This window comes from Herpailurus yagouaroundi, unplaced genomic scaffold (genome assembly GCF_014898765.1).
Source record: "Herpailurus yagouaroundi ecotype Mexico unplaced genomic scaffold, PumYag 141, whole genome shotgun sequence".
NCBI lineage: Eukaryota > Metazoa > Chordata > Mammalia > Carnivora > Felidae > Herpailurus > Herpailurus yagouaroundi.
Genome location: NW_024412396.1, coordinates 40,873,589 through 40,901,045, shown reverse-complemented (window position 1 = coordinate 40,901,045; position 27,457 = coordinate 40,873,589). Strand labels below are relative to the sequence as shown.

The following is a 27,457-nucleotide window of genomic DNA, read 5'->3' as shown; positions in this document are numbered from 1 at the left end:
TTCTGCTTCTGCCACTGACTTGCAGAAAAATGACTAAGTCACTTAGCCTCTGTACATATCATGTGGTAAGAAAGATAATATTTTTGAAGTGCTAATGAATACAAATGAGAATTAATATTAAACTGTACTTCTGAATGTCCCTTTTGTCTTTATTTATTTGCAGATTTAGCATTCTGCATTTATTAGGGTAACCTCAGTTTCTCTCTAAACCTTATTAGAGTCTCTTACGCCATTTCTGATGCGAAACATCTGACAAGCAACACCTTTTGCACAGTTTAAAAGAACAAACCACTAGATTAAAATCAAACTTATTTGAACCAGCAACAACAAGAAAAGCAGTGTGCTATTTTATACTATACTTTCTTCTAGCCATTGTAATTCACAAACTCACTATGTCAAATCTTTTTATATTTACTCTTCAGACAGCTTTGTCTAGAATATTAATCACTGAAACTAAACAACCATTTTTTCATGATTTTAAATGAATGAATTATAAAATGTCAATATGACAATCTCAAAAATAAAGCAAACATCTTCACAATGAAACAAAAGTCTTCCCAAAAGAAATATAAGAGCCCAGAAAGTTGTTTTCCAAACAACTACTAAATTATGTACCATCTATATAAATCAGGTGACACTGAAATTGATGACTATAGCCATATTTCTTGCTATTATTATCTTCAATTATCAAGAAGAGCTTGGAACTATTATCAAATATTCCATAATACCAGGATAAAACAATAAAGGATAATATGTAAAGAATATTTAATCCAGCCCTAAACTCAAATATTCATACATTTTAAAATTCACTTTGTCTCTATAGAATTTATAAAGTTTTTATTCATTTAGTTTTTGAGAGAGAGAGAGAGAGAGAGCATGTGAGTGAGAGACAGTGACAGAGAATCCCATGAGGTGCAGAGAGAGGGAGAGAAAGAGAGAGGGAAACATAGAAGGAGAGAAAATGCAGAAACCGGACTGGGGTTCAAGCTCACCTGGAGCAGGCCTCGAGCTCACCCAATGCGCGGCTTGAACTCACCAACCCTGAGATCATGACCTGAGCTGAGGTCGGATGCTTAACTGACTGAGCCACCCAGGCACTCCTCTATAGCATTAATATATGGAAAATAATTCAAACACAAAGTTTAAATTTTTTCAATTGAGTTAAGATTTCAGTAGTTTTCTTATGTGACACCTTTCTCAAAGAATGATCCATTCTTGGGGCGCCTGGGTGGCTCAGTCGGTTAAGCGTCCTACTTTAGCTCAGGTCACGATCTCGCGGTCCGTGAGTAGGCGCCCTGCATCAGGCTCTGGGCTGATGGCTCAGAGCCTGGAGCCTACTTCCGATTCTGTGTCTCCCTCTCTCTCTGCCCCTCCCCAGTTCATGCTCTGTCTCTCTCTGTCCCAAAAATAAATAAACGTTAAAAAAAAAAATTTTTTTTAAAAAAAAAGAATGATCCATTCTTCCCTAGAGACCTTTTAGGCAGTGATAATCAATAACTAAAATTCCTACATTTTAAATAAAGCTTAAGATGGGGAGTTATAATTCCCATTTCTAAAAGCATATATATAATTCAGTAATGAGAACCAAATTATTAGGAATAAAGCCCATTCTATGCTTCCACTTAACCTAGTGTATTTAACTATTTTATCTCTGCAAAGACAGATAGATCTATCAAATGTGATCATCTATCCCAATCAACTTTCTCCATAGTTTTGATCCTAGGCCCACAGAGGTTAAATAATTTTCTCAAGGTGAAGAGTTACTCTAAAGAACTTGTAGGTTTCTGAATTTCAATCCATTGTGCTAAATATGTGACATAAGAAAATTCTTTCTATTAAAAACAATGGAAACAAGTATTCTGAGTTCTACAATAAGTACATAAGGTCACGCACTTTTTAGATTATTAACTACCATTAACTAAAACTAGATTATCAACTACCATTAGCTAAAATTACTATTTATTGATGAACTACTAATACAAAGGAGGTCTTCTCCAAAAGCTTTTAAATCTCATTAAAAGCTTAACAATATTTCAAAATAGAGACTGTTACTGCCATTCTACAAGTGAAAAACCTGAAGATCAGAAAGACTGTAAATCTTTTTTAAGATCAGTTAGTAAGTAGTATACTTGAGGTTCAAATCTAAATCTGAGAAACTCACACTGCATTCATTTCACCAGACTATTCTTTCTAAATATATTCAATCTCTTACTCATAAAACCCATTTCAGTTCTAAATATAAGCTGCTCCAAGAAAGCAGACTGATGAAAATATGGAATAGGTGAACACAGTGTAACAAGTATAAAACAAGAGGAAATCAAAGGTATAAAGTAAGTATATAAAGACTTAAAGTAAACAAAAACATAAGAATGATTCAATAATTGGACACTGACTTACTTAAGAGCATGTTAATAACTCACATGCAACATGCATAACAGTTCAAAGATTAAGAGAGACAAGAGTTAAAAATGAGGACATCCTTATTCACACAAACTTTTGATCAGCAAACTTTGTATAAAGGGCCAGATAGTAAACAGCTCAGGCTTTGTGGCTACATATGGCGTCTGTTGCATGTTCTCCTTGGAATTTATTTCTTCACCAACCATTTAAAAATGTAAAACCCTACAACCCAGTAATTGCACTACCAGATATTTATCCAAAGGAGACCAAAATGTTGATTCAAAGCGGCACATGCACTGTAATATTTATATCAGTGCTATCAACAATAGCTAAATGATGGAAAGAGCCCAAATGTCCATCAGTTAATGAACAGATAAAGAAGATGTGGTATACATATACAATGGAATACTATTTGGAAACCAAAAAGAATGAAATCTTACTATTTGCAAGAATCTGGATGGAACGAGTGTATTATGCTAAGTGAAATAAGTCAGTCAGAGAAAGACAAATATCACAGGATTTCACTCATATGTGGAATTTAACAAATCAGATAAACATAGGGGAATGGAAGGAAACATAAGATAAAAACAGAGAGGGAGACAAACCATAATAAGACTCTTAAAGACAGGGGAGCCTGGGTCACTCAGTCAGTTAGGTAACCGACTTTGGCTCAGGTCATGATCTTACGGTTCGTGGGTTTGAGTCCTGCGTCGGGCTCTGTGCTGACAGCTCAGAGCCTGAAGCCTGCTTGGGATTCTGTGTGTGTCTCTCTCTCTGCCTCCTCTCCCCCACTCACACACATGCTTGCTCTCTCTCCCTCTCTCTCTCAAAGACAAAACATTTTAGGGGCACCTAGGTGGCCCAGTCAGTTAAGCATTCGACTTCAGCTCAGGGCATGATCTCACGGTTCATGGGTTCAAGCCCCGCACTGGGCTCTGTGCTAACAGCTCAGAGCCTGGAGCCTGCTTGGGATTCTGTGTCTCCCTCTCTCTCCGCCCCTTCCCCGCTCACATCTGTCTCTGTCCCTCTCTCAAAAATAAACATTAGAAAAAATTTTTTAATAAATGAAACATTTTTAAAAGAAGAGAAAGACTCTTAAAGACAGAGAACAAACTGAAGGTTGTTAGAGGGGAAGTAGGTAGAGGAATGGGCTAAATGGGTGATGGGAGTAAAGAGGGGACTTGTTGGGATGAGCACTGGGTGTTATATGCAAGTGATGAATCACTGGGTTCTACTCCAGAAATCAATATATACTGTATGTTAACAAACTTGAATTTAAATAAATAAATTTAAAAGAGAGAGAGAGAGAGAGAGAGAGACAGAGGAGAGAGAGAGAGAGAGGGAGGGAGGGAGGTGGAGAGGGAGCCATACAAGTGTTCAAAATAAATAAAAAATAAATAAATAAAAATGTAAAACCATTCTTTGCTTGGGAGCCATTAAAGAAAACAACAACAACAAAGAGGTGGCGAGGGCTGGATTTTCCATTAGGCATAGTTTGCCATTTAAAGCCAAGCACACACACACACAAAACCCCAGAGAGCCAACCATCTTCAGCAAGTGAGCTACTATAAGAATCACTGGTAAAAAGGTAGCCAAATTTAATTCACACTTGAATAGTCTGTGACTATTCATATGAAAGCTATACTTACTTGTTTGTGTTCAACTGTTGACTACTTCTGGTTGTTTTTTTATCTATATTTTGAAAACTGAATTAAAAAGTATTCATCAAAAATATCTGTTTCCAAATCAACAGTGATAATTTGTCATCAGATGAACAAAAGGATAAACCATCCACAATGGGAACTTTCTGCATTTACACTTAATTTAAATCAATGTCCATGTTTAAAAGATTACATATGTATACATATAATTACACGAAAAACCCAACACTACAATAAAGACAAATTCAAAATAATCATATACATAGTGTAGTAACGTAAAGTAACTTTTATCATCCTACTCTTGCCACATTCAATCACTCTCAGTTGGACATAAGGAAAAAAGTTCCCCATTTAGAAATTAAGCAACATACTCTTAAATCACCTGTGGGTCAAAGAAAAAAATAACAATAGAAATTTGAAAATATTTTTTAAATTTTTGATTATTTTAATTACAATTAAGATAGGACATTGTCAAAACTTATGGGATGCAACTTAAAATTGGTGCTTAGAGAGAAATTTAAAGTTCGCCAGGCATATATCAGAAAAGAAGCAAGGTTTAAAATCAATGATATAAAATTCTTTCTGAAAAAGCTTTAAAAACAACAGCAAAAAAAAAAAAACCCACAAAAAATAGAGGATGTAAGAAATTATCAAACTAAGTAGAAATCAATAGAAAAAAACCAAACATATCATTAGAGAAAAAAGCAAAACAAAACAAAAACAACCAGACTCATTCTTGGAAACGGTAAATGAAAATGATAAACTCTTAGCAAGATAAAAGGAGTAAACAAAAATAATCAGTATCAGGAATGAAAAGAAGGACATTACTACAGGTACCACAGGTGTGGAGAAGAATATTAAAAAGTCATTATGAACAACTTTATGTTAATACATTTGAAAATGTTGATAAAATGTACACATTCCTTGAAAAACATATCTTACCAAAACTGACATAAGAAAAAATAGAAAATATGAAGAGTCCAATTTCTATTAAAAAGATCAAATCCAGAATTTAAAACCTTCCCATGTCCTCTTTCACTCCCCAACTCAACCCTTGCACACCCCTCAAAAGACTCTAGACCCAGAGGGCTTTGCTGGTAGAATTCTAACAAAGGTTTAAAATAGAATGAATACCAACTTTATACAAAACCTTCCAGAGAATAGAACTTCCCTGTATAACCTTGCTACCAAAACCCAAAAGGCATTGTAAGAAGGAAAAACTACAGGTATACATGTCTTGTTTAACATAGAAAAAAATTCTGAAATAAAACACTGGCAAATTTAATCCAGCAATATATAAAAAGGCTAGTAAAAATTCCAGGGAGAAAGCATTTGTTTGTCAGACTGGAAAGGCTAGGAATCTTGACCACAAATCTCATTAAAATATTCTCACACAGGGAAGCAACGGTTTCCCTAAGGAAAAATAAGATACTCTTAATAGCATAAGGAATAATGGATGCAGGGTTGCAAAAACGAAAACCACATACATAAGGGAAGGTTACAAGTAGATGGCAGGTGCTCTATACATTCCAACCCATTCACTTGTTCTAGGAATATAAGTATACTCTTTACATGAGAGATGAGCAGTTACAGAGATGAGAGTCTAGAGCAAATTTTCCAATCAACCAACAGGAACAAAGACATCCCTACTTTCTAATACCAACTTCTTGAACAGAAGTAAGATATGACCTATGAAACACCCCATCAGTTTCCTTTCTACCCATGTCAATGTTCCACACTTCTGTTGTCTCAATCAAATTTTCCACCAGAAGAGTCATGCTTTGGCTCTAATCCATCTGGGAAAATTACTGCATAGCTCAGAAAAACAGATAATCCCTAAATTAATTATACATTCTTTGTGGTTTGTAAATGTATAGTTTACAGCTAGCATCTAAATTCCAGAAGAAATTTCTTCTGTTTTCCTGAATCAAACAAACAACCTTATTAGTAGGTCACAAAGTCACATTTGAATTTTCTTAAAGTTGTAATCTCAAAAATAAATGGACCTAGAACAAAAATGAATTAAGTTAAAAGGAAAGCTGTCAATTAAGTACTCTTTAGATTTTACAAGTTCTGTCCAGTTGCAACATCTGGCCTGCTTATGGTGCGCTGCTCAAGGGCTTTTGAACAAGTTTCAATAATTTTCTAGGTATTTTCTGCTAAATGTCAACCATGACTGAGAGGCAATGTGGCAGATTCAAATTCCAAGAAGCAAAAATTCTGTGAACCGACAGTAATTTCGTATTATTAAAGGTTGAGATAAAACAAACATGAAGCATGTAAAGGCATTCTTATAGAATGGCAGGCTAAGAAAGTGATGATCTCTAAGTTTTTAAAAGAAAGACTATGACATATTTACCTAACATGCTGGCAATTAACAAGTAAGAAAGCGATGTCTGCAGAAAGACAAGTAAGAGCACAGAGAAAACATGGGAAAATAAGCAGATGTACATTGGTTCCCAAACCAAAAAATTCAATCATTAATTTAATCTAGGTCAGTATCACCTCATGTCTAGATTAATACTATGTTTCCTAGTTAATTTCATTCCAATGAGGCACATGCCCCAAATTCACCTGAAAATCTAAATCTTAACCATTTTCAATGTGTCATTCCTCTGCTAAAAATCCAACCGTACTTCCCTATTACTACCAACAAAGTCTAAACTAAACTCTGTCAGAACCACGATGATTTGACCTACTCCAGTACTTCTGGAAAGGAGAATTGTGGGTTAAATATGGCTACACATTCTCTGCAGTTCCTCTTTCTCTGCCCTGAATATGGAGTGTCCCTTTCACTTGCATACACTAGTAGAAGGTGGCAGAAGGGACACTGTGTGACTTTGGATACTTGGCCTTTTTCTGCTCTTGCCCTCTTGGAACACTACTATGTGAGACACCTGGACTATCCTGCTGGAAAAGCTACATGGAAGGGAGCAACTGACGGCCCCAGCTAATGAGTGAGGTCATCTGGATTGCCTTACCACAATGTAGCAACCACAAGAGCAACCCCAGATTAGAAAAACAACCCAGTTGAGGACAACTTAAATTAATGAAATTTTAAGTCACTGGGTTTTTACTTTGTCTTATATTACATACATGTTTGTGTGTGTGTGTGTGTGTGTGTGTGTGTATGTGTGTGTGTGTATACACATAATTTTACGTTGTATATAAACCCAATTTTTAAAAAGAATGCAATAAGAAAACAAACTCTAATACAAAACCTCAGCTTTTAAAAAATAGGTAACAAATGTGAACAGACACCTCACAGAAGAATGGCAATTAAGCACATGAAAAAAATGTTCAACATCATTAGCCATGGTAGAAATGCAAACTGAGGGGCAGCTGGGTAGCTCAGTCCATTGAGCATCAGACTCTTGATTTTGGCTGAGGTCATGATCTCATAGGTCGTAAGTTCGGCCTGCATCAGGCTTTGCACTGACAGCACAGAGCGTGCTTGCGATTCTTCCTCTTTCCCCTTCTCTCTGCCCCTCCCCCACTAGTGCTCTGTATCTCTCTCAAAATAAATAAACATTAAAGAAAAAAAAAAAAGAAATGCAAGTTGAAGCTACAGTGAGATAATACTACATTTCTGTTAAAACAGATAAAATAAAAATAACTAACAATAGCAAGTGCTAAAAGTGAGAGTAACTGGAACTCCCAAGCATTGTTGGTAGGAATGCAAAACGATGCAGATAAACTGGAAAACATTTGGGCAACTTCTTAAAAAATTAAAAATGCACTCAAATGACCCAGCCACCCCACTCCTAGATATTTACCCGAGAGAAATAAAAACTTATGTTCCTGCAAAGAGCTATAGAGCAAATGTTATAACAGCTTTGTTCATAATTGTCCAAAAACAAAAACAACCCTAACATCCTTTAACTGGTCAATACATCAAAAAAAAAAAAAAAAAAAAAAAAAAAGACAACAATACTGTGATACATCAATACTGTCAAATACTACTTAGTATTAAAAAGGAATTAAGGGGCACGTGGGTGGCTCAGTCGGTTGAGCGTCTGACTTTGGCTCAGGTCATGATCTCACAACTCTGTGAGTTCGAGCCCCACACCGGGCTCTGTGCTGATGGCTCAGAGCCTGGAGGCTGCTTCAGATTCTGTGTCTCCCTCTTTCTCTGCCCCTAACCCACTCGCATTCTGTCTCTGTCTCTCTCAAAAATAAATAAACATTAGAAAAAAAAACTTTTTTTAAATAAAAAAATAAAAAGGAATTAAAATAATACTCAGGAAAAAGAAAAAAAACTACCAATACACACAATAACATTAATGAATTCCAAGTACATTATACTAAATGAAAAAAAAAAAAGATACAGGGGCGCCTGGGTGGCTCAGTCGGTTAAGCATCCGACTTCGGCTCTGGTCATGATCTCACAGTCCGTGAGTTCGAGCCCTGCGTCGGGCTCTATGCTGACAGCTCGGAGCCTGGAGGCTGCTTCAGATTCTGTGTCTCCCTCTCTCTCTGACCCTCCCCTGTTCATGCTCTGTGTCTCTCTGTCTCAAAAATAAATAAACATTTTTTAAAATTTTTTTAAAAAAAGATACAAAAGGAGACAAACCACATTATTCTACTTAGGAACAGAATAAAATGCAGGAGAAAACAGATCAGTGGGTATTAGGGACAGAAGGTAAGGCTAGAATTTGACCACAAATGGGCACAACAGAATTCTGGTGGGAGGTAGAATTCTTCTATAATTTAATTGTGGTGGTAGTTACACGACTGTAAGTATTTGCCATAACTCATACACCTATGTGCTAAAAAAAAAAAAAAAAAAAAAAAAATTATAATGTATAAAAATTATTCATCAATAAGTCAGAATTAGACACACACACACACACACCCCAACCTCCCAAACTTTGTGCATAAACATTTGTACCCCTCAGAATAATGATTTTTAAATTATTTTCCTAAATATGTAGTACAATCAACAAAATTATCAAATTCTAGCTGAAGAACTGGTTAGATGGTTTTAAAACTAGTGTCCTAAATCTTAAAAATTGTAATTTCAAGCTTCTGAGTTGCTTTCCAAACCCAATCCATATGCCTCATCTGAAAGAAATGACCTAGTTTTACAGACATATGAATTACTCCTTTTTGGTCTAGCTTATGAACACATTTTTTTTTTTAATAAGAAAAGACATAGCAAATTGGGTACAAAATGTTACAATGAGAGAGGGAAAAAACACCAACACCAGTAGCACATCTACTGTTCTTCCTTTTATGCCAGGGTTTCTAAAATGGAATCCCTCTGGCTAAAACACAAATGTCCCCTTGATGGAAAGACCTGAGGAGGTTTTTGTTCCTATTGAGGGAAAATAATTACTTATTTATTTTCCTAAAATTACAGCTCTCTCTATAAAAACTAACTCAAACCGTGTTTTCAGGTTATATTTACAATATTAAAGCATGACGTACTGTCTCAGCTCTTAGTTGTCTCTACATTTGAACACAGTAGTTGAGAATTTAATTTCAACACAAATGAATATAAATAAAGTGGCTTACAAAACCCAAAGATCACTCCACAGAAGAAACAACTATTATTAGAGGCAAGCTTTCTTTCATGCAATACAAACAAAATACTTGGCAGTCAGAAATAAACCAGCTGAAGTATCAGTATTGAAGTTGGAATGAGGAGAAAAATAATCAATTATTTACGAGCCTAAATTGTTAAGAAGCAAAATCTTTTCCAAGGAGCAATGATTCCCAGGATGTAGAATAAGATTTTACTACAATCAAAGCATATCCCAAAATCAATTAGCCCAGCATCTACTCTTGGCGATCTCCTACATGAGATTTTAGTTGAGATTTCTGAATCAGTGACTTCTCTCTGGTTTCTATTCACAGAGGCAAAACATTTCATCAGAGTCCAGGCTTTCAGGTCATACTGCTAGGAAGCAAAGTAAGCTCCACCACTTGTGGAAAGTATAACTTTGGGAAAAATTAAATTACTTAATATCCCTTTCATACCTCATCTGTAAAATGGTTATAAAAATAGTACCGGCATCTCATAAAGAAATTTATGAAATTTAATGAGATAATCCAAGCAAAGCCCTTGGCACAGTACCTGGCACATGATAAACTTGATAAATGACAGCTATTATTATTAACCTCTAAATTATCAACTTTTGATTCTCATAACAAATGACAGAGTAAGACTCTATTGAGAGATCACCTCTCCATGATACTCCCAGGCTCCCGCCCAAAAAGAAATAAAAGGATATATAAATGCAAGAAGTTCTCTGTCCACTTTCTAATCCCTAATTACTTTGTATTTTACCGCATGGTACTACTTCTACAAATGACAGGAGTAATTTTTCATTCATTGTATAAAATTCTTAAAACCTAGCATTTTCTTCCATAGAACATAAAAGGACCAAAAATAATATTATGGTGAAGAAAAAAGTTGAGAGAAAGAAGTGAGTTCCAAAGAAAGAGTGCACGGGCAGTGGCAGTGGGGAGGTAAGGGAATCGGAGAACCATAGAAGTCTTCCCTCAAGCTCCAAAAGCATGTGACTCTGTCAACTACATTCTTTTTTCACAGACTGCTACTCAGCTTCCACACCCTAGCATTCTCCCTCTCTCCTTCCCCATCTGCTCTGAAGGCTCTATGCACAGTAGGATGCTTTCACCTTCTACTCCTCAATGTATCTTTCTCAAAAGGGAATGAATTCTGTCCTCTTTTTCTCTACACTACCTCTCTTAGGGTCAATTACCAACTCTAGAGTAATGACTCTTCATCTCAAATCTTCAAATTCTAGCCTGAGAGACAGCAGGCACTAAACACATAATCACCTTCATATATAAAGAAGAGAAACTAGAATTTAGGAATTATTTGTTCCCTGAAAATACAAGATTTTGTATTTCCTAACAGGTGATGCCTTCCAACATACATGGCACATTTTTTAATAGACTAGAAGCAGCAACAATAACAATTCCCTAGGTTCCAGATCCAGTTGTTTTATTTAATGATGAATTTTTGTTTCTTCATTTTTTTTTTTAATTTTTTTTTTCAACGTTTATTTATTTTTGGGACAGAGAGAGACAGAGCATGAACGGGCAAGGGGCAGAGAGAGAGGGAGACACAGAATCGGAAACAGGCTCCAGGCTCCAAGCCATCAGCCCAGAGCCTGACGCGGGGCTCGAACTCATGGACCGCGAGATCGTGACCTGGCTGAAGTCGGACGCTTAACCGACTGCGCCACCCAGGCGCCCCTGTTTCTTCATTTTAATAAGTTATATTTAGACTGACTCAGCCTCCCAATTATTATAAATGTCATTGTTATAGTCCATATAATAAAAATTTTAATATGTGCTAATTTAAATCATACAAAGTTTGTATTTAATGTATCAAAATTATTCAAAATGCTGAAGACAACTATAAATGAAGTATAAAAACATAAATTAAATGGCATGGTTATTCTATATTAAAATCTATGTGCAAAATAAGTTTTGACACTATGGAGAAATTCTCTATTCATATAGAATTGGTATAAAAAGTATCTCACTAAAATATTTAAATTTTTACAAAAACAGTTTAAAAAAATCATTAAGTATTTTTTAATCGATGAATGAAGCCCTGAAACTAAAAAACAAAGTACAATACTTCATCATTCTTCCTTCATTTTCAGAACCTACCGGAGAGATTCAGCCATTCGCCTCAAATCTTCATTTTGCTGTTTTAAGCGTTCAAGCTTTGCCAGAATCTTGGACAGTTCTCGGCTAGAGTGATCAGGGTGGTCATTATCTCGTACCAAGTGACCACCTATATAAAACAGCAAGGTCCCCCAGGCAAAAAGAATGAGCATAATCCAACGCCAGGAACCAGTCCATGGCCGCATTTTCAGATTTTCAACTCACTCCCCTGGCTTCCCGGAGCTCAAAGAATTGGAAACATCTTAAGTCTGTTTGTAGCTAGTGCGTAAGCAGTAGCCTTTTGTTGTTTCAACACATCATGCTTCAGAGAATTTGTGTCTCTGGTAGTCCTGTAGCGAATCTTTCAAGGAGATCCTCCTGGTGGTATGAGTAAGAAGCTTTACTGTCTTGTGCTTCATGGACTCTACATGCTGTGGAAAGAGTAAGAAACGTATTTAAATTATTTAGGATATGGAAAATAGCATATGCTGAGATTCATGGAGTTGGAGGAAACACTCTGGTGTTGACTGGCAGATAACCTAACTGCCTAATAATAAGTAAAAGGCAAAAGCTTTCATATCTGCCTATTAAATCAACTATGTATATATACTAGGGCTCTACCAGATTAATTAATTAGCTCTAAGCTTCAAAGTCCTCTAAGTGCCATCATCACTTTTCCTTCATACACCATTGTCAATAGATCATATATGGAGATCAAAAAACTGTATCTTTGAATAAGCAATCAAAACCAAACAAAATGTATTCAACTACATATTTTGGTCTAATGTTTCCATTAACTCAAACAGAAACATGTTCTCTGTATGAGTGAATTCATTCCTGTAAGATCTTGACTCCATCCCCCTCCATCTCACTACTCAACTGCCTTTATACTACTTAACCCTGCAGGTGACAGGCAGAGTGTCACTGATAAATTCTAAAAGTGATGTGTATGTTAGCTAATAAGCAAAGGTTATCACAGCCATTAAGCAGCAGGTAACCACTCCATATATCACAAGCAAAGGCTCATAAAGATTAGGCTAGATTATCCGTTCCTCAATTTATTAAAAAATACCAATAATTGCAACATAAGCCTATACCAATTATATCTTAGTCACTGTTGCATCTTAATTATAAGTGCACATACTTTCTCAGGCGTGGCTGTGGGTTTCATTTGTCACTTTATCATCTGGCTTAGAATCCCCTTTAGAAACAAAACAGTTTTTTCCCCAAGAAAAAAATTATAGGCAGATCAAAGATCAGTCATATGATGTCTACTTTTCATGCTATATAGAAAAATACAGGTATTCAGAGTTTCCTAGTTAAAAAGCAAATTAAAAAATGAATCCACTGATGGTTTAAGGTATGGATTTAATTCAGTAAGTCAACAAAAGAAGCTATTAAATCTGAGTTAATAATATTGTGGGTGACAATATATGCAACATTGTAAATTGTTGTTATACCATATGCTGAATCCATAATATAGTCTAGTTAATTCCAAACTATACCAATAAGATATTAATTTTTTTAATCTTTCCCTTCATAGCAAAAGTTAACTTAGAAACATAACTGTGATAAACAAAAGATAGCTTTCTAAAGACATCATTTAAATAACAATAAAAAGATGTGCTGTAACATTTTATTAAAATTACAATTAAAAATTATAATTTTTCAAAGCCAGCAAAACTATAATAACTCAAATAGAAACAGAAGTCTACAGAAACATAAATCTTGTTACATAAAATACCTTAAATTCTTATAAACCATCATCAAAAATAACCAAAATATTAAGTTACCACATTTCACAACGTAGTAATATTGACATCACAGAAGTTGTAAAAACTCATTAAAAATTGTTTTAGGAGATGGGGCACCTGGGTGGCTCAGTTGGTTAAGCATCCGACTTCAGATCAGGTCATGATCTCACAGTTCGTGGGTTCGAGCCCCATGTTAGGCTCCATGCTGACATCTCAGAGCCTGGAGCCTTCTTCAGATTCTGTGTGTCTCTCTCTGCCCCTCCCCTACTCATGCTCTGTCTCTCTCTCTCAAAAATAAATAAAAGCATTTTTAAAAAAATTGTTGTAGGAGCAAAACATGGTCATTTTCTTAATAGCATCATTTGCACTTTTCTTTTAAGTTTATTTATTTATTTTGAGAGAGCGCACAAGCATGTAAGCGTGAGTGGGGGAGAGGCAGAGAGAGAGGGAGAGAGAATCCCAAGCAGGCTCCATTATGTCAACCCAGAGCCTGATGCAGGGCTCAATCTCAGGAACCATAAGATCATGATCTGAGCCAAAATCAAAAGCTGGATGCTTAACTGACACAGCCATCCAGGCACCCCTGCATTCTGTTTTTGGAAGAGAATTCTTCCCAATTTTATTGTTCTTGGCTAGTATTTAAACATGAAATCAGAAAAAACAAGCCAAGCTGAACATCAAGTAGTTTTCTATGTAATTTTCCTTAGCATGGTTTAAAAGTTGGTATAGAATTTTTTACCCTATCCATAATGAATGCCTGCTTCCTTACTGTGTTTACTGCCTATTGTTTAAACTATGAACTATGTCTGTTAAAATGTAAACTCCATGATATTTCTCCATTTTGTTCACTGATGTATCCTAAGTACTTAGAGCAGTATTTGACCCTTAGTAAGTACTAATAAAATTTTTGAGTAAATAAGTGAATGAGTGAAGGATATCATACATGACATATGGTAGTATGATATATTACACAATTCATGCACATTAGCCTCAAGTGTCATTTTATACTCCACTTAAGAAAGCGAATCTGAATGTAGAAAGTAAGACAGTGCTATTATGAGGAAAACAGTTCAAAAATAAAAGACATCCATAAGCTTTAGGATTTATTATTATCAACACATGTCTCACAAGACACCCTCAAATATTTAAAATATATTGGTCTACGGGGCACCTGGGTGGCTCAGTCAAGCGTCCAACTTCGGCTCAGGTCATGATCTTGCGGTCTGTGAGCTCGAGCCCTGCGTTGGGCTCTGTGCTGACAGCTCAGAGCCTGGAGCCTGCGTTGGATTCTGTGTCTCCCTCTCTCTCTGCCCCTCCCCTGCTTACACGTGTATCTGTCTCTCTTTCTCTCAAAAGTAAATAAATATTTAAAAAATTACAATATATTGGTCTAAAAGGCCATAACATCAACTTATGGTTACCTTTCAAACATGAGAAAATGATTTTCTCAAAATTAGTGAAAATATTTCAAATTTATTAGTAAGAAAGATTTCAACATTAACTACATGAGCTAATTTCTGACTAAAATTTGTATAGTAGTGTTTGTTAAGATTTCTTCTAGGAGTGGGTTAAGTATTTATTAATTCATTCTTATTTGAGATTCACATACCACCTTTCATCTGCAGAATATATATATATATATATTTTTTTTCAGGATATTAAGTGGATTGAAATGTGTCAGGCTTCCTTACACAAATTTATTTAATTAGTGAATACCACTTTTTTTTTTAAGGTAATGCGTATTTAAATGATTTTTTTTTTGTATTTACAGAGATTCTTTGGGTTACATTTGCTTAATGTCTCTGAAACAAAAAAATATATATGTAATTTTTCAAAGTAATTTCTTGAATCTGAAAGCTAAAGTATATAATCAGTAAAACTGAGAGCTTTAATAAAGTTGCTCTGAGGCTTAGATGGCGTTAATATATAATGCACTTACTATAATGCTGGGCCCATAAGAGGTGCTCAATAAAAGGTAATACTATTTTAATGCTGATACGATATGGAGATTAAAAATATGGGTACTAGAATAGGCAAAGCCTAGACTAGAGTGTTGTTCTGCTATATCACAGCTAGGTAACCTTACTGACGTTCAATTTCTTTTTCTGTAAAATGGATATAATACATACTACCTCTCCCAGAGAATACTAAAAGAGGCATAGTGAATTTTTCTTATGCTACATATGTTAATGCTGTTACATTATTTTAGACTCATTTATAATATTTGTATAATTTATATACCATATATTATCATACGCAGTTTCTAAAATAGCTGCCAATGATCCCGGTGTCCTGTACTCATGCCCTGTGTAATCTCCACCTCCTGAATGTGGGCTGGACCTAGTGACTTGCTTCTTAGAATACAGCAAAGTGATATGATTTCACTTCTGAGATAAGTTTACAAAACACTGATATTTCTTTTTTGCTCACATTCTCTCTTCTTGTTTACTTTGATGCTGCCATTTGAAAAGGCCCATGTGGAATGGAACTGAATCTGCCAACAACCACATGAGTAAGCCTGGAAATGGATCCTGCACCTGTCAAACTTTGATGTGACTACAGCTTGGTTCACATTTTGATTTCAGGCTTTTGAAAGACCATAAGCCAGATGATCTAGCTAAGCCATGCCCAGATTCTTGGCCAGCAGATAATAACTGTTTTAAACCACTCAGTCTTATGGCAATTTGTTATGTAACAATAGATAATTAATATACATGCCAACTTCCTACTGGGGCTGAATGCCTGGTCTTCAGTTCATGTGTTATTCTTTCTGTTCACAGCAAGTTGTACAAAGTCTAAGGCACAGAGTAGGCATTCCAGATACCAGACACAATTGAATCTTAATCACATCTTCTTATATATCCTGCTAACACATCTTACAAATACCATAAAAGTTAAACTCAATTTACAGCTTAATTTTATACCATACTAAAAGTGTAAAGGCCATTTTTCTTAATGTTTGCTAAACAGAGTTCCACTTCCAACCATGTCAGAATAACTAGTACTACATTTGCCCTCACACATAAACAACTAGAAAACCTAAATATTCAGAAAAACTGTTTTCAGAGATTGGGCAATGGTCAGGCAAGACTGTGATGCCTGAGATGAGATTAACAATCAAAGGTAAGCCCTATAATTACTCCAGCTTTCTGCCTAAAATTTACTGAACACCCCACAAAAAGGGAGAACCCAGGCAAAGCACAGCTATCTTCCTGAGGTGATAAGATAGAGACTACAGTTTAAAAGTTTAAGGGAAGAGGGTCTACAAGTCAGTATATCAAAGAGGAGGGAGTTGCCCAGAGAAAAGGATCCAAAAATCGGCATAAGTGATCCTTTAGTCTTTGGCTAGATACTAGGCTCTACATGCAGAAGTCTCACAAGGCTGGCAAAGAACAATTATCAAGGAAAGAAAAATTAAATACTAGGTAAATGAAAAATGAACATCTCTCAGAGATCGTATAAAGGGGAAAACCTAGGAGTCCCACCCACACAAAATGAAAATGCCACATAGAAAATCTAGGGCATTCAGCAGAAAGCCAAGAAATAAAACATGTTAGAAGTTAAAGTTAAGTAAGCCGTAGAGTAGGGATCAGAAAATTGTCTCTAAAGAACAAGATAATAAATATCACAAGCTATGTGCAACACATACAGTCTCTACCATATATTTTTGTTTTTATTTCTTATTTCTTTATAGCCCTTTAAGAATGTAAAATCCAATTTTAGCTCAAAAGCTATACAAAAACACTCTGTCGACCAGCTTTAACTCATGAGTCAAAAGTTTAATGACTCCAGCCATAGAATAAAGATTAGGCTGACAAAAGCTATAACAAAACTTAAAAACAAGCTACAGAAGGACCAAGGTGATCCAAAAGTAAATTAAATGTCTATCAAATTCTTTCAAGAAAGACAACAAAATACAGTCAACAATATAAAGTTCACACTCTCCAACAACTAATCAAAAATTACAAAGAACACTGAGAGAGATCATCTTGTGATGCAGGCATCCAATGACATGCTAAAGGCTAAGGATGTACTAGAATATTGAGCAAACAATCTTGGCACTCCAAGGCCCCACACCAAGAATGAGGTAGCAGCATTCAACTACTGCAAGAGTTTTAAGTCTCTGATCCAGTGAAGGGAACAACTGCAAAAACAACAATTCAATCACTGACTGGAATGACCCCATCCCCATCCATACATAAACAAACAGCCTCAAAGAAGAAACGTGCCCATTTCTGGGCATAACCATTCACCTCAGTCTTTACTGCTCTGTCCTTAAAATGTCTGGCATGCAACATAAATCATGAGACATAAAAAAAAAAAAAAAAAAAAAAAAAAAGCAAGATGTAACAAACCATTTTCAAGAGATAAAGCAAACACCAGAACCAGAATCATAAATGAACTAGATGTTAGAACTACCAGACAGAAAATTTAGAATAATTATAACTAAACATTAAAAAATCTGTGATAAATGTGGACAACATACATGAACTAATGGATTCAGCAGTTGAAATACCAAATAAACAAAAATAAAATATCAGAGGACCTTAAACAGGCCTATAAGAAAACTGGACAAAAGTGAAAACGAATCAGTGAACATGACAAGAGGTCACAGATATTATACAAAATAAAACCCGAAGAGGAAAAAAAGACTGGGAAAAAAAGGAACTCAAAAGCTGTGGGAGGATGATCTGAAACATACGTAACTGGAGCTGCAGAGAGGATAAAAAATGAGGCAAAAAATACATTTTAAAAGATGTTAGCTGAGAATTTTCTAAAATGAATGAATGATAAACCACAAATCTAAGAAATGAAGAAAACTGCTGGAAGGATAAATTTAAAAGGTAGGCAAAGCTGCTGAAAAACAAAGATAGAAAATCTTGCAGGTAGCTAGGGAAAAAACTTAACATACAAATAAACAAAGAATAAGAACATACTTCTTATGAAAAACAATGTCAACCAGAAGACAATGGAGCAACTTCTTTAAAATACTGGGTAGGGAGGGGCGCCTGGGTGGCTCAGTTGGTTAAGAGTCTGACTTCCGGTCAGGTCATGATCTCATAGCTAATTAGTTCGAGTCCCGCATCGGGCTCTGTGCTGACAGCTCAGAGCCTAGAGCCTGCTTCAGATTCTGTCTCTCCCTCTCTCTGCCCCTCCCCAGCTCACACTCTGTCTCTGTCTCTGTCTCTGTCTCTGTCTCTGTCTCTGTCTCTCTCTCAAAAATAAATAAACGTTAAAAACACTAAAAAAAAAAAAAAAAAAACTGGGTGGGGAGAATGGGAGTGGGGAGAAGGTCAACTTAGAACCAGTGAAAATACCTCCCAAAAGTTAGTTGTTTCCAGGAGAAGAAAAGGGGGGAGAGGGTGCTGAAAAATACTCTGTGCCAGCAAAACCGCACTACATATAAAAAGTTAAATGAAGTCTTTCAAGTAGGAGGAGGAGGATACTATATAGAAATATGGATCTACACAAAGAAAAAAATAGCACCAAAAATGGTAAAATCTAAAGAAAATAATGACATATTTTCCCTTAACTTAATAACAATAAATAGCTAATTCACAAATGGCAATAATGTATCACTAGGTTTACAAATCTGTAGAATATATGATGACAAAACACAAAAGGAGAGGAGGGAGGAAATGGGAGTGCACTGTAGTGAAGTTCTCACTATATATTAGACTGAGAACTTAAAAATGTATATTGTAAGCCCTAGAGCTGCACTGTCTGCTTCAATTGTCACTAGCCACATGCAATTATTTAAATTAGAATGGAAAGCCTGGGTGGTTCAGTCAGTTGAGCTGCAGACTTCAGCTCAAGTCATGATCTCACAGGTTTGTGAGTTCGAGACCCACATCAGGCTCACTGCTGTCAACGCAAAGCCCACTTTAGATCTCTATCCTCCTCTCTCTCTGCCCCTCCCCTGCTCAGTGTTCTCTCTCTCAAAAATAAATAAAACATTTAAAAAAAATTTTAATTAGAATTAAAATTATAAATGTATCCTCAGTCATAATTCAATCGTTCAATAGCCACTTGTGCCTATGGCTACCACTGTGAATGGTACAGATTTGGAACACTTCCATCATCTCATTAAGTATCAGCCAGGACTCTTCCAGAGCAACAAATAATTTAGAAAATAAAAATAAGTATGAAAAATCCGATAGTGGAGACAAAATTTTTTAAAAAGTGTAATTCAAAATATGAAACAGAAAGGATGAACATAAGATATCTAATTTAGATATCTTTGGGCTTTCTGAGATAGGAGATAATTTAGTATCTTGAAAAGACGGGAAGTTTCACAGTTGCAACAGAGAAGGGAGCACATTTGAGATAAGAGAAATGGTATGAGCAAAGGTCTTTGTTCATTATGGTGACCATTTCTGAAACGAACTCTCCTCTGCCACCAGTTAGTAGTTTACCTTCTAATAAGTTACTTCACTCAGTGTAGTTATTTATATACTAAGCTCTATTTATTTTAAAATATATAGTATGGTTCTTACCATCATTTGTAATAGAGAACACGTGGAACAAATCTACCAGGTACTTTATCTGTATAAAACACCGTAATTCGATCACTCATTCACTCAAAAAATACTTAATAAGTCTCTATCATATAAAAGACACTGTCCTAGGCAGTGGATTGTAGCAGTGAACAAGACAGACTAAAGTCTCTGCCCTCAAGAGGTAATATTCTAATGCATTCTAATTGCAAAGGAAAATAATTGAACAGAAACAACCTCATAAAAGCATCTTCTTGCAGCAACCAACATACTGAGTGATACAGTGAGAAACTGAATATGGACTATACCACCTAATACATTTCTAAAAGAACTAGTTTAATCATTCTGTTAAAAATAACAAAAAACGCAGTACCATTCATAACAATGTCAAATGGACTATTCTTATCTCTAACAAATATGAAAATGACCAATAGCCACTTCCTTTAGCATATGACTATGTGCAGATGTTTCCAAGAATTACATTCAAGAGGCTTCACTTTATTGCTAAGGCCAAAAGATGAGCACATGAAAATATGCTACAGAACTGACTGACTAAGGGTCAGAACAAAGACTTGTTCTGCTATGAACCATGTTTGTTAAGAGGGTGGTGTTCTAAACTCAAAAATCAATCGGTACTTATTTAACTAATATAAGTATGTATACACTTATACATTGTGCAAAGGGAAATATGGCATCATATATCCAGTATTTACATGAACATGCCCTTTGATGAGAAATTCCACTACAGGAATTTTAACACATGAACAAAATGCATTTACAACATTTTTCCAATATTTCCATGCTGGAAAAAAATATAACTGCCCATTAACAGAAATATGGCTTAATAAATTATGAATTACTTTTACCCCCATAAAATTGTGCTTTTAGCATGATGCCAATAAGGAGGAAAATGTGACTCCGAAGAAAGTCAGTTTAAAACAAACCCCTAAGAGCTGATGATAGCATACAAGAAAACTAAAACAATTACTAAAAATATATGCCAGGATTTAAATTTGAAAACTGGAAAAGAAATAAAAACCACAACAAAAAAATGCAACTTCTATAACTAAAGAAAAAAATCAAATGTTTAAAAATTGTCTTGGAAAAGATTAAAGAGCAGATTAGATGCTACAGAGGAGAAGTTCAGTGGATTTGAAAACAGTGTAATAAAAAATATCACAAGGAAAAGACAATTTAACAACTGTATGGTGACAAATGTTAACTATACTTATTGTGGTGATCGTTTCATAATATATACAAATATCAAATCATGATATTGTACACCTGAAATTAATATAATGTTATATGTTAATTTTTAAAAATTATCCAAAGAGAAAAATATTCAGAAAAAAAATCTGAAGGAGATTTGATAAAAAAGCAAAATTTAAAGCTGCCAATTTATAGCACTAACCCTAGGTTAGATATTATGGTGCTGCACAGCTAGCACCAGAGCTGTATCATCATGAACTGAAAACTTTTGGGTATAAAACTCAAATAAAAGTCATCCATCATCACTGCAAGAAAGCAATTTACATCATTACCTTCAGGGCCAGGAATCTACCAGCATTTCCCCATTTTGGCACTCAGCTTGAAAAAGGATTTCTCAGAACAAAATCTGTCATCCAACTTAAAGTAATGTACACTGAAAATAAGCTTAGTCATAGGCATATGCAGAATTTCCAATGTATTTTACAATACAAATAAAATCATAATTTAGAAGGGGAAAATAATTACAGAGAAAAATGCAAACATGGTAAAAAGAATTTCAGGGGGCTTCTTAGAAAAAAGTACAAATTAGTGGACAATCGAACATCTTTTATAAGTGCTAAAATAGGGGGGTGGGAGGGAGGGATGGGTGGGTGATGGGTATTGAGGAGGGCACCTTTTGGGATGAGCACTGGGTGTTGTATGGAAACCAATTTGACAATAAATTTCATATATTGAAAAAATAAATAAATAAATAAATAAATAAAAATGTTTATCAGACCAAAAAAAGTGCTAAAATAAAAAAAATGGCAAAACTACACTTTGTTATGTAGTGAAAATATTTTCAAAGATAAAAGCAGTTTTCTGTGAACTTAAGGTTTCACTTAACTTGGGTAAATACCCTAGAATGGGACTGTTGTGTCATAAGGGAAATGTGTGTTAGAAGGAGAAGGGGGAGGGGGAGGGGGAGGAGGAGGATGAGGGGGAGGGGGAGGAGGACGAGGAGGACGAGGAGGAGGAGGAGGAGGAGGAGGAGCCAAACTGTACTCCAAAGTAGCTGCTCATTCTGACTTATCCCCAGCAATGAATGAGAGTTCCTGTTACTCCACAATCTTCCCATCATTTGGGACTCTCAATTTTTTAAAGCAATTCTAATATTGTGTGGTGGTATCTTGGTATGGTTTCAATTTGCATCCAGTTTCCCTAATAACAAATTACATTAAGAAATGTGATTATGTTTTCATGTGTTTATTTGCCATCCATATATCCTCTTTGGTGAAATGTCTATTGTGATCTTTTTGCCATTTGTATATTAGACTGTTGATTGTTGAGATTTAAGAGTCATTTATATAGTCTAGATACAAATACTTTTATCAGGTATGTGACTTTTCAAGTATTTTCTCCCAGTCTGTAACTTACCTTTTCATTCTCTTAAGAATGTCTTACATACAACAAAAATTTTAAGGTTTTTGATGAAATACAATTTATTCTTTTCTAATTGTGGTTTTGATATTATATATAAAAGTTCAATCCCAAATCCAAGGTCACATATATTTTCTCCTATGTTTTCTTACAGTAGTTTTAGGATTCAAAGTTAAAACTACACTTACCCCAGATTGCCACTCCTAGATATCAACTCAAGAGGTATAAAAGCTTATGTTCTCACAAAATCTAATACTCAAATGTTTACAGTTAGCTTTATATATAATAGAAAAAATCTGGAAAAAATTGAGATGGCCTTCAACAGGTAAATGGATTTAACTCTGATAAAACCAAGGAATATTACTCAGCAATAAAATGGAAGGAGATTCAAGATGCAAGGAGAGGCTGATTACAAAGGGGCCACAGGGGAAATTTTTACAGTGATGGAACAATTCTAAAGGGTACTGAAGAAGGGCACATCATCTCTGTAGTATGCATCTGCAAACCCATACCTTCATTCTATTAATGAGAAAAATGCCAGAGGATCATTCAACAAGACACCTGACCCATACATACTCTTCAAAACTATCAAGGTCATAGAAATCATGAAACTAAGAAACTGTCAAAAGATTTGAAAAGACCAAGGAGACATAATGAGTAAATGCAACATGGTATCCTGGATTAGATCTTAGAAGAGAAAAGGACACTGCCCCAAATATGACTTGTAGTTTAATTAATAACATTGCACCACTGTTAATTTATTAGTTTGACAATTTACCAAAGCTATGTAAGATATTAACATTAGGGAAACATGGGCAAGGAATATATGGAAACTTCTGTACTTTCTTCACAAACTTCCTGTAATTCTAAAATTATTCCAAAATAAAAGTTTCTTTTTTATTTTTTTTATTTTTTTTTATTTTTTTTTTCAACGTTTATTTATTTTTGGGACAGAGAGAGACAGAGCATGAACAGGGGAGGGGCAGAGAGAGAGGGAGACACAGAATCGGAAACAGGCTCCAGGCTCTGAGCCATCAGCCCAGAGCCCGACGCGGGGCTCGAACTCACGGACCGCGAGATGGTGACCTGGCTGAAGTCGGACGCATAACCGACTGCGCCACCCAGGTGCCCCTAAAAGTTTCTTTTTTAAAATAAAGGCAAAACAAGTACATCTTCAAAAATCAAAAGCTGAAAGAACTTGTAGGTGGCAGATATGTATTACAAGATATATGTAAAAGGATGTTTTTCAGGATGATTGTAATTGGATATGTGAACATAAACAATGGATTTAAACAGACATATTAAATGTATGGTAAGTATAATTGAAACTTCCTCATATTAACTTATTTTAAAATAAATGATTCTTTTATGACAAAGTATCATGGGACATATAACAATGTCATAAAATGTATGACAATAATAATAAAGGATGACAGGAAGAAAAAGGAAAGATACAGTATTGAAGTTCCTACATTATCCTTCAAGAAGTATTACAATATTTGAAAGTTTGGTGAAATAGGTAAAAAGGTTCAAAATGTAAACCCTACCCATGAAATATAAAACAGATAAGCATTAGAAAAAAATGGATACAAGTTCCTTGAAAAGACCTATAAAATTAACAATATATCAGCTGAACTAATCAAGGGGAGAGAGAAAAATAAGACATAAGTTGCCAATATTAGGAATGGAAGAGGGAGCATTACTACAGATGCTACAAAAAGATAAGAGAATATGGTAAGCAACTTTGTGTCAACAAATACAAAGTCAGACCTGAAACTGGCAAACTTCGTTCCTTTATTTTTATAAGCAGCCTCCACACTAGGTGTGGAGCCTAAGAAGAAAGGCATAAATTTCTTAAAAGAAACAAAAACAAAGCTCAATCAAAAATTAACAATCTGAATAGCTGTATAGCCTCATAACTATTAAAGATGTTGAATATATATTTATAAAGCTTCCCAAAAAGAAGACACCAGGCCCATTTGGCTTTATTTGTGAATTCTACCAGACATATGTACAGAAGATGTAACAGGAATTTTATATAAGTTTTTCTAGAAAAGAAAAAAAAATTAGCTTCATGAAAAGCTAAATATATTTTGCCATATAACTCAACAATTCCACTCTTAAAGGGAAACAAAGACCTACGCAAAGTCTTGAACAAGAATGTTCACAGCTACTTTATTATAAGAGCCAAAATTTTGAAAAAATTCAAGTATCTTACAACACATGAATGGATAAACAAATTGTGACACATTCATATAATGGAATTGTATTCAGTAAAAAGAAACAAACTACTAATATACACAACAACATGGATGAATCTCAATAACATGCCTGGCAAAAGATACCAGGGACAAAAAAGTACACATTAATATGAAATTTTAGAACAAAGAAACTAATACATAGTGCCAAGGAGCAAGCTGTGACTGACGAAAAAGGGGAATGACAGGTACATGAAGTTATAAATTTGAGAAAAAACATCTAACTGTACACTTGATATGGGTACATTTACTTGATGCAAATTATGCTTCAATAAAGTTGAAAAACATTTTAAGAGAAAGTTTAAACAGTCTCCAATTTGTGAATGTACTTGCAAAGGTCAATAACCGAAGACTGCTAATTCACTAAATGGCTAAATTATGTGCTTGCATCTTGGATATCAATGAAATTTTTTTTTCAGCAAAATCACTGTACATTCTTTCCTGAATAAAAAATTTCAAAGGTAATTATTCTATTGATATAATCAATTCAATCCAACTGTAACGTGAAGATTGTATTTCTCATACATTTCAAAAACTGTAAATACCGATTCAAATCACTAGTAATACAATTAACAAACCATAGAGAAATTGTGTTGAATCTTTTTAGTAGTCTAACCCTTTCTCAAAACAAAAGAAATAATCACAAATATTCAAAATAATGATTCCCTAAATTAAAATACATACTAGTTATTATTATTATAAAATATATAGTTCAGAGGGTTATCATCTTTAGAAGAATTTACTTTCTTCCTGGAACGAGTAAAAACCAAATTATTACTACAGACTGTTTCTTGAAGTAATTCACTGTAAAAAACTGAAAACTACAACAGAAAAGTAAAATAATTTATTCAACAAATTTAAACAGATTTAATTAATGATTACCATAATGTAGCAGGGGTTAAGTATACCTATTACATTTTAAAGGCATCATGTTGATAAAGGGAAACATAAATAAAACTTTTAGAGAAAAGCTAGTTATCTATTATAAAGTACAAATATTTAAAAAGCCCCTATACATACAGAGTTCAATTCAATCCTAGTTACCAAACACGCAACGCTTTAAATGTCTTCTCATTTGATCTGTATTCATTTTCAAATTAAGTACTGTTACAGAATTTATTTAAAATATTTCTTACTGTCTAGCCTCCATATATGGAAAAAGTGCAGTTTATAAAATTATGTGTTTATTAATTTAAAAAAGTAGAAAAAAAACAAGTAAAAATAGTATCATAAATTAAAATGACCTTTTAATGTTAGTTGAAATCAACTTTTATTTATGTTAAAGCACTTGGTAAAACCAAATAAACTGAAATGTAAAATAAAGGGAGGGAGGAAGAAAGTGGAAAAAGGGAGGTAAGAATGCCAGGGAGGGGAAAGCAGGGGAGGGGAAGGAAGGACAGAAAAGGAAATTTTCATATAGCCCCTACTAAGACTATAAAATTCAATTTTAATTCATTACTTACAGAGTCATCTATCAAACTTTCACATTGCTTATCAGTAAGGTCACAGTATATGCACATATGAATTTAAAATGCTAGGCATCCTGAATACATAAGCACAAAATACTCTATTTAAATTCACTGAAACCAGCCAATATCTTAGAAATTAATCTTCCTCATTATGAAGTGCAAACAAATAATCACATTTATGAGGTCTCTATCAGGAGTATCTCACTCACCTTAACTCAAGATAACACACCAGGTTGTGTTTACTGATGCAATTAATTTGTACTATTCAAACGGGTCCAGAAATCTGGCCTTGGCATCTGTACTTTTGGCCCTGAATAAATTAAAACTGCTAAAAAGCGGTAATATAAAAAAATTCAAATAGAATGTATACCCTTACCATTTTGTCTGATTAGCCAGTACTACACAATATTTATTTGATTGGTTTCTTTAATGACTAGCTATAAATATATGGGCAGTTTACCCAACTATAAAATGGTTGGTAAATATTTTCACCGTAAAGATCACATGAAATAATGTATGTACAGGAGATTTGTAAACTGCAATGCAATTTATAAGTATCAGTTACTATTATCCTTCCCATGGTCAATAGAAACTAGGTATACTACCCTCATGCCAACTTCTTATCTATCATGGGACCTTTGTTCTTGCTATTCCTTCTACCTGGACTGCAATTCCTTTGGTTCATTCTTGTAATTCAGATCTCTACTTAAATAAATGTCACCTCTTTTCAGAGACAGTTCCTGAGAACCTGTATCAATTACACCATATTACCATAAAGGAGAGAAAATCTAATTCAAAGTAGCTTTAAAGATAAGGAAATTTTAATTTCTCAGTAGATAAAAAGTTTATTTAGTCTCTCAAAAATCAATTTTTGGAGAGACTAAATAAACTAAATAAACCCCTCAGGCATGTCAGCCTCTGTCCTTAGGCTAGCACTCTTCATGAACAAGTTAGCTGCCTTAAACCCAGTTACATGTAGTTATTTATGGTACATTACCAAAGAACAACTGGTAATCTCCTTTAGTCTGCCTCATTTTAAGGAAGAGGAAACTACTGACAGAAGTCTCCCCCAGAAGATCTGCATATCTGATTATCCAAGACTGACTCACCTGTGCCTCACAAAATGAATCACTGACAAATGGA

General features: G+C 34.7%; 1 protein-coding gene across 10 annotated transcripts in view; it reads right to left on the bottom strand.

Moving 5' to 3' along the window:
- FUT8 (fucosyltransferase 8) overlaps positions 1-27,457 on the bottom strand; it is a 308,814-nt gene that overhangs the window by 153,942 nt on the left and 127,415 nt on the right. For all 10 annotated transcript variants that reach the window (XM_040477408.1, XM_040477410.1, XM_040477412.1 and 7 more), the window contains one exon: positions 11,712-12,139. In XM_040477408.1, the coding sequence (XP_040333342.1) occupies positions 11,712-11,914 (203 nt within the window). In that variant the 5' untranslated portion in view covers positions 11,915-12,139. The remainder of the gene's footprint in view (positions 1-11,711; positions 12,140-27,457) is intronic.